The following is an 8,694-nucleotide window of genomic DNA, read 5'->3' as shown; positions in this document are numbered from 1 at the left end:
CTGTGCTTTACAATGCTTCCCTATGCTTTACCAGACCTCTCTGTGCTTTACAATGCTTCCCTATGCTTTACCAGACCTCTCTGTGCTTTACAATGCTTCCCTATGCTTTACCAGACCTCTCTGTGCTTTACAATGCTTCCCTATGCTTTACCAGACCTCTCTGTGCTTTACAATGCTTCCCTATGCTTTACCAGACCTCTCTGTGCTTTACAATGCTTCCCTATGCTTTACCAGACCTGTCTGTGCTTTACAATGCTTCCCTATGCTTTACCAGACCTCTCTGTGCTTTACAATGCTTCCCTATGCTTTACCAGACCTCTCTGTGCTTTACAATGCTTCCCTATGCTTTACCAGACCTCTCTGTGCTTTACAATGCTTCCCTATGCTTTACCAGACCTCTCTGTGTTTTACAATGCTTCCCTATGCTTTACCAGACCTCTCTGTGCTTTACAATGCTTCCCTATGCTTTACCAGACCTCTCTGTGCTTTACCATGCTTCCCTATGCTTTACCAGACCTCTCTGTGCTTTACAATGCTTCCCTATGCTTTACCAGACCTCTCTGTGCTTTACAATGCTTCCCTATGCTTTACCAGACCTCTCTGTGCTTTACAATGCTTCCCTATGCTTTACCAGACCTCTCTGTGCTTTACAATGCTTCCCTATGCTTTATCTTTCCTTGTGGTGTCTCACACTCTCCTATGGGAGCTGCTCAGCCCTTACCTGAAGATGAAGATGAACAGCATCAGCAGCATACAGAAGGTGGCCACGTTGTCCATGGTCTTCATCAGGACCACGAGCTGTCTACGCAGCGCCGGCATGAAACGCACCAGCTTGAGGACCCGGAGGAGACGGAACGTCCGGAGCACCGACAGGCCGCCGTCTGATTGGCCGATGATCTCGCACACGCTGCGGCGACGCGGAAGACAAAAAATAAGAGTCATGAACGCAACAATAAGAGACCATGTATAGAGAAGAGGTGTGGTACTTCTGCCAACCACTAGGGGGCAGAGTGTCGCAGCAGGGTTAGAGCACATCAGTAAGACATAGCAGCAATAACAAGTGTGATAACTCTTACAACCACGAGGGGGCATAGTTTTGCAGGAGCAATAATAACACCACAGCAGTAGGAAAAATCACATGGAATAGGTGTAGTGTTTCTTACATCCACAAGGGGGCACAGTCCGAAGTGCAAACTTATATGAGGTGAGAGAATGGATTTTAAAGATGGTCAGCGCTCCTTTAAAGGGAGGGACCAGCGATACTGTTAATAAAGCTAATAAGAGGTGAGAGAATGGATTTTAAAGATGGTCAGCGCTCCTTTAAAGGGAGGGACCAGCGATACTGTTAATAAAGCTAATAAGAGGTGAGAGAATGGATTTTAAAGATGATCAGCGCTCCTCTAAAGGGAGGGACCAGCGATACTGTTAATAAAGCTAATAAGAGGGGAGAGAATGGATTTTAAAGATGGTCAGCGCTCCTTTAAAGGGAGGGGCCAGCGATACTGTTAATAAAGCTAATAAGAGGGGAGAGAATGGATTTTAAAGATGGTCAGCGCTCCTTTAAAGGGAGGGACCAGCGATACTGTTAATAAAGCTAATAAGAGGTGAGAGAATGGATTTTAAAGATGGTCAGCGCTCCTCTAAAGGGAGGGACCAGCGATACTGTTAATAAAGCTAATAAGAGGTGAGAGAATGGATTTTAAAGATGGTCAGCGCTCCTCTAAAGGGAGGGACCAGCGATACTGTTAATAAAGCTAATAAGAGGTGAGAGAATGGATTGCACTGAACTCGCCTGATAATAACGATAATCCCATCGAAGATATTGTAGGGGTTTCGAAGGTAGTTGAAAAAGCCGAACGCGGTGAGTTTGAGGATCATTTCCAAGGCGAACATGCTGGTGAAGACAATGTTGCTGATCTCCAAGACGTTGGTCAACTCTTCCGGCTAGAATTGAAAAAAAAAAAAAAAAAAAACGGCCGTCAGTGACATCATCTGCCCACGTTTTTTTTCAATGTCAGTTTTTCTGTTCAGTATCTGGAAAACTACAAAGCGCTGGGGGTGGAATTCAATATGTTAACAAGAGAACATTATTCAGCAGCTTTCATTGGCCTCTATGAAGCTGAATCAGTTAATTCTATATAGAGGGTGATGCTGCTAAACTTTTGTCCACAGCTGTACATGATGTATCGTAATAGAGGTCTGTATCGCTTGTGATACGAGACCACAGCATAAAGAACTACAGCTCCCAGCATGCCTCACCATTGCCGCGGGTGCAGAGGCATGCTGGGAGCCGTAGTCCTAGCCCAGCAAGTTCATTCTACAGGGTGATGATGCGGGACTTTTGGCCACAGCTGTACATGATGGACAGATTTACGAACAGACACCATAGCAATGAAAACAGGAAGGTGCCAGTTTTAAAAGCTCCACACCAGTCCTTTTTCAAATGAGGGCAACAGCATTTAATAGGTGAACAAAATCTCTTCATATTAGGTCTGGTATCTTCAGAATTAGGACTTTACAGGAGAGCGAACCTCTTTCATGGATGAGAAGGAGTCTGTCTGTTTCAATTGAGATCTCAACTGAGTCCTTTCTTAATATAGTCGCTCTCCTCCCACCCTCTGAATTGAAGTGGCTTTTGACACTAGCTAGTCCGTGGGAGGAGAGTTTGAATTTGCAGGGAGTGAGATGAAGATACATTTCCACTAGAAGTCTTTCTCAGTGTCTTCAGTGTAAATTCAATGGCAAACGTTTCCACTAGAAGTCTTTCTCAGTGTCTTCAGTGTAAATTCAATGGCAAACGTTTCCACTAGAAGTCTCTCTCAGCGTCTTCAGTGTGAATTCAATGGCAAACGTTTCCACTAGAAGTCTTTCTCAGGGTCTTCAGTGTAAATTCAACGGCAAACGTTTCCACTAGAAGTCTCTCTCAGCGTCTTCAGTGTAAATTCAACGGCAAACGTTTCCACTAGAAGTCTCTCTCAGCGTCTTCAGTGTAAATTCAATGGCAAACGTTTCCACTAGAAGTCTCTCTCAGCGTCTTCAGTGTAAATTCAACGGCAAACGTTTCAACTAGAAGTCTCTCTCAGCGTCTTCAGTGTAAATTCAATGGCAAACGTTTCCACTAGAAGTCTCTCAGCGTCTTCAGTGTAAATTCAATGGCAAACGTTTCCACTAGAAGTCTCTCTCAGCGTCTTCAGTGTAAATTCAATGGCAAACGTTTCCGCTAGAAGTCTTTCTCAGTGTCTCTTCCACTCCCTCCCTGTTCTCTAACTCTCTCTCTCCTCTCCTTCCCTATCTCCGTCTCCTCCTGTCTCTCTCCTCCTCTCTCTACTCTCCCTCTCTCCCTGTCTCTCTCCTCCCCTCTCTATCTCTGAATTCCCTCCCCCACTCTCTAATCTCCCTCTCTCCTCCCTCGCTCCCCCCCTCCCTCTCTCAATCCTCCCTCCCTCCTCTCTAGCTCCAGCTTGACATGTTTGCACAATGAAGAGACCCTTGGCTCTCCACACAGCGCTCCTGCAATTCAGACGCCGCAGCAGCAATTGGAAATTCAATCCCACTTGAACAGAGCTGCATCGACAGAGCTGTGAATGTACTTAATGAGAAGCTTCCTCACAGCCAGCAGTGTGAGAGGCTGTTCACAGTGAAAACAAAACACCCAACAGCATTCATCAGCAACACTCTACACTGAGAGGCAACGCTAGCACAAGCACAGGGCAGCTACAATGGGGTGAGGCTGGTAGAACGGGACCACAGTGTGCTAACTATACCCTCAATGATCTTCAATGGCAGACAGACAGACAGCGGCACTGCAATGGCTCTGTATTACACTGAGGGGCAATGGTAGCACAAGTATAGGGCAGCTACAATGGGGTGAGGCTGGTAGAATGGGACCACAGTGTGCTAACTATACCCTCAATGATCTTCAATGGCAGACAGACAGACAGCGGCACTGCAATGGCTCTGTATTACACTGAGGGGCAATGGTAGCACAAGTATAGGGCAGCTACAATGCAGTTGCCCCATCATTAATACACAATACGAGGCATATTTGAAAGAGATTATTTATCCAGTGCCTAGCTCTGTAGGCAGTTTAGTGGGAAGGTCTTTGATTAGACTGGGGAGTCCTGTGAGGTCTCAGCCAGGGAAACTACAGCGAGGGCTGATCCATCTCCCACAACTCTTCAGCTGCAAAGGTCATTCTTAATGAGAGGAGCCGAGGGTCGTTAGGAACATTCTAATTTAACATTCTAATTTCTGTAACAGCTTATTAATTACAGGCGTGTTTAATCTTACAAGAGATTACTATCTGCAACACTGTCAATAGCACAGCATGGGACTGATTCACCTGCTATAGCACTGTCAATAGCACAGCATGGGACTGATTCACCTGCTATAGCACTGTCAATAGCACAGCATGGGACTGATTCACCTGCCATAGCACTGTCAATAGCACAGCATGGGACTGATTCACCTGCTATAGCACTGTCAATAGCACAGCATGGGACTGATTCACCTGCTATAGCACTGTCAATAGCACAGCATGGGACTGATTCACCTGCTATAGCACTGTCAATAGCACAGCATGGGACTGATTCACCTGCTATAGCACTGTCAATAGCACAGCATGGGACTGATTCACCTGCCATAGCACTGTCAATAGCACAGCATGGGACTGATTCACCTGCCATAGCACTGTCAATAGCACAGCATGGGACTGATTCACCTGCTAAAGCACTGTCAATAGCACAGCATGGGACTGATTCACCTGCTATAGCACTGTCAATAGCACAGCATGGGACTGATTCACCTGCCATAGCACTGTCAATAGCACACCATGGGACTGATTCACCTGCCATAGCACTGTCAATAGCACAGCATGGGACTGATTCACCTGCCATAGCACTGTCAATAGCACACCATGGGACTGATTCACCTGCCATAGCACTGTCAATAGCACAGCATGGGACTGATTCACCTGCCATAGCACTGTCAATAGCACAGCATGGGACTGATTCACCTGCTATAGCATTGTCAATAGCACAGCATGGGACTGATTCACCTGCCATAGCACTGTCAATAGCACAGCATGGGACTGATTCACCTGCTATAGCACTGTCAATAGCACAGCATGGGACTGATTCACCTGCCATAGCACTGTCAATAGCACAGCATGGGACTGATTCACCTGCCATAGCACTGTCAATAGCACAGCATGGGACTGATTCACCTGCTATAGCACTGTCAATCGCAGCAGTGTGGAGTAGCAGTTAGGGCTCTGGACTCTTGACCGGAGGGTTGTGGGTTCAATCCCAGGTGGGGGACACTGCTGCTGTACCCTTGAGCAAGGTACTTTACCTAGATTGCTCCAGTAAAAACCCAACTGTATAAATGGGGAATTGTGTGTAAAAATAATGTGATATCTTGTAACAATTGTAAGTCGCCCTGGATAAGGGTGTCTGCTAAGAAATAAATAATAATAATAATAATAATAATAATAATAATAATAATAATCTTGTCAAGTGCTTTGTGACGGTGGTCCGCTATGAAAGGCACTATATAGAATAAAGACAGATTGACGGCCATGCTAATGTTGTGCTGTGTTCCTCTGTGACTCGCTCACCTGTTCGTGGTGTTCAATTCCCATGCTGATAGTGTTGATGAGGATCGCCATCATGATCCCTCTGTTGAAGTATTTGCTCTCCACGATGGCCCACAGCTTCACCCTCATCCCGTCCCAGAGTTCCTTGCACCGGGCGCATCCCTTTCTCTTCTTCTTCCTCTCCTCCTCCTCCTCCCGCTCCCCTGGCTGGCCTCCCTCCTCGCCCGAGCGTTCCGCAGCCTCTCTCTCGCTCCCGTCGCCCCCCCTCCCTCCCACGGGGGAGCAGCGGGGGCAGCTGTCGGGGTCGGAGGTCATCGTCAGGGCGATGGGAGCCGCGATGGTCTGGGCGGTGTGTTCCAGAGGGCAGACCGCGTCTAGAATGAGGAGACAGAGAACTACACTTAGCAGGAGAGCTAAACTACATCTCCCAGCATGCACTTCGGCGAGCTCTTTCAATGCTGTTAATAAAGTTATTTTGGAGGCACAAAAAAATAAGCTTTTCTCAGCCGCTGTTCTGTTTTTGGAAAGGAAGAGGAAATCAGGAACTGCACTTCCCAGCATGCACTGTTGTTACTGCTCTAACACTGTTAAATAAAGTTTGTTTGAAGGGACACGCAGTCTTTTTTCAATCAGGAACTACATCTCCCAGCATGCACTTTTGTTACTGCTATAACACTGTTAAATAAAGTTTGTTTGGAGGGACACGCAGTCATTTTTCAATCAGGAAACTACATCTCCCAGCATGCACTTTTGTTACTGCTATAACACTGTTAAATAAAGTTTGTTTGGAGGGGCACGCAGTCTTTTTTCAATCAGGAACTACATCTCCCAGCATGCACTTTTGTTACTACTCTAATACTGTTAATAAAGTTTGTTTGGAGGGGCACGCAGTCTTTTTTTCAATCAGAAACTACATCTCCCAGCATGCACTTTTGTTACTGCTCTAATACTGTTAATAAAGTTTGTTTGGAGGGACACGCAGTCTTTTTTTCAATCAGGAACTACATCTCCCAGCATGCACTTTTGTTACTGCTATAACACTGTTAATAAAGTTTGTTTGGAGGGACACGCAGTCTTTTTTTCAATCAGGAACTACATCTCCCAGCATGCACTTTTGTTACTACTCTAATACTGTTAATAAAGTTTGTTTGGAGGAACACGCAGTCTTTTTTCAATCAGGAACTACATCTCCCAGCATGCACTTTTGTTACTGCTATAACACTGTTAAATAAAGTTTGTTTGGAGGGGCACGCAGTCTTTTTTCAATCAGGAACTACATCTCCCAGCATGCACTTTTGTTACTGCTATAACACTGTTAAAAAAAGTTTCTTTGGAGGGGCACGCAGTCTTTTTTCAATCAGGAACTACATCTCCCAGCATGCACTTTTCTTACTGCTCTAATACTGTTAATAAAGTTTTTTTGGAGGAACACGCAGTCTTTTTTTCAATCAGAAACTACATCTCCCAGCATGCACTTTTGTTACTGCCCTAATACTGTTAATAAAGTTTGTTTGGAGGGGCACGCAGTCTTTTTTCAATCAGGAACTACATCTCCCAGCATGCACTTTTGTTACTGCTATAACACTGTTAAATAAAGTTTGGTGGGAGGGACACGCAGTCTTTTTTCAATCAGGAACTACATCTCCCAGCATGCACTTTTGTTACTGCTCTAATACTGTTAATAAAGTTTGTTTGGAGGAACACGCAGTCTTTTTTCAATCAGGAACTACATCTCCCAGCATGCACTTTTGTTACTGCTATAACACTGTTAAATAAAGTTTGTTTGGAGGGGCACGCAGTCTTTTTTCAATCAGGAACTACATCTCCCAGCATGCACTTTTGTTACTGCTATAACACTGTTAAATAAAGTTTGTTTGGAGGGGCACGCAGTCTTTTTTCAATCAGGAACTACATCTCCCAGCATGCACTTTTGTTACTGCTCTAATACTGTTAATAAAGTTTGTTTGGAGGGGCACGCAGTCTTTTTTCAATCAGGAACTACATCTCCCAGCATGCACTTTTGTTACTGCTATAACACTGTTAAATAAAGTTTGGTGGGAGGGACACGCAGTCTTTTTTCAATCAGGAACTACATCTCCCAGCATGCACTTTTGTTACTGCTCTAATACTGTTAATAAAGTTTGTTTGGAGGAACACGCAGTCTTTTTTCAATCAGGAACTACATCTCCCAGCACGCACTTTTGTTACTGCTATAACACTGTTAAATAAAGTTTGTTTGGAGGGGCACGCAGTCTTTTTTCAATCAGGAACTACATCTCCCAGCATGCACTTTTGTTACTGCTATAACACTGTTAAATAAAGTTTGTTTGGAGGGGCACGCAGTCTTTTTTCAATCAGGAACTACATCTCCCAGCATGCACTTTTGTTACTGCTCTAATACTGTTAATAAAGTTTGTTTGGAGGGACACGCAGTCTTTTTTTTAATCAGGAACTACATCTCCCAGCATGCACTTTTGTTACTGCTCTAATACTGTTAATAAAGTTTGTTTGGAGGAACACGCAGTCTTTTTTTCAATCAGAAACTACATCTCCCAGCATGCACTTTTGTTACTGCTCTAATACTGTTAATAAAGTTTGTTTGGAGGGGCACGCAGTCTTTTTTCAATCAGGAACTACATCTCCCAGCATGCACTTTTGTTACTGCTATAACACTGTTAAATAAAGTTTGGTGGGAGGGACACGCAGTCTTTTTTCAATCAGGAACTACATCTCCCAGCATGCACTTTTGTTACTGCTCTAATACTGTTAATAAAGTTTGTTTGGAGGAACACGCACTATTTTTTCACAGCCCCTTTTCCGTTTTTTTTTTAAAATTTTTATTTTTAAATCAGGAACTACATCTCCCAGCATGCACTTGTGCGGTTTCTTCCAACGCGCTTTTTTAGTGTGACGTCACCTCCGCGGCGATTGTCGCTAGGCGGTTCCAAACAAACATAGCAACAGCGACGAGTGTGTTTTAAAACAGGGGTGAACCTGCACAGCGAGAGGTGGTACTTCAATATAAATTAAATAGTTCTGCGGCAGACTGCAACCACCATTCAGAAAACAAACTGAAAAATAAGCTCTGAACGCCTCTG

The 8,694-nt window shown here is 44.6% G+C and overlaps 1 protein-coding gene across 1 annotated transcript in view; it reads right to left on the bottom strand.

Moving 5' to 3' along the window:
- The window catches only part of cacna1ia (calcium voltage-gated channel subunit alpha1 Ia), a 65,093-nt gene that overhangs the window by 36,605 nt on the left and 19,794 nt on the right, over positions 1–8,694 (bottom strand). Inside the window, exons 8-10 of the mRNA XM_059019083.1 lie at positions 5,618–5,970; positions 1,793–1,944; positions 722–907 (exon numbers count right to left, since the gene is read on the bottom strand). Coding sequence (XP_058875066.1) covers positions 722–907; positions 1,793–1,944; positions 5,618–5,970 — 691 coding nt within the window. The remainder of the gene's footprint in view (positions 1–721; positions 908–1,792; positions 1,945–5,617; positions 5,971–8,694) is intronic.

The sequence above is a fragment of the Acipenser ruthenus genome, unplaced genomic scaffold (assembly GCF_902713425.1).
Source record: "Acipenser ruthenus unplaced genomic scaffold, fAciRut3.2 maternal haplotype, whole genome shotgun sequence".
NCBI lineage: Eukaryota > Metazoa > Chordata > Actinopteri > Acipenseriformes > Acipenseridae > Acipenser > Acipenser ruthenus.
The sequence above is the reverse complement of the archived record's forward strand: the minus strand, read 5'-3'. Positions and strand labels throughout refer to the sequence as shown.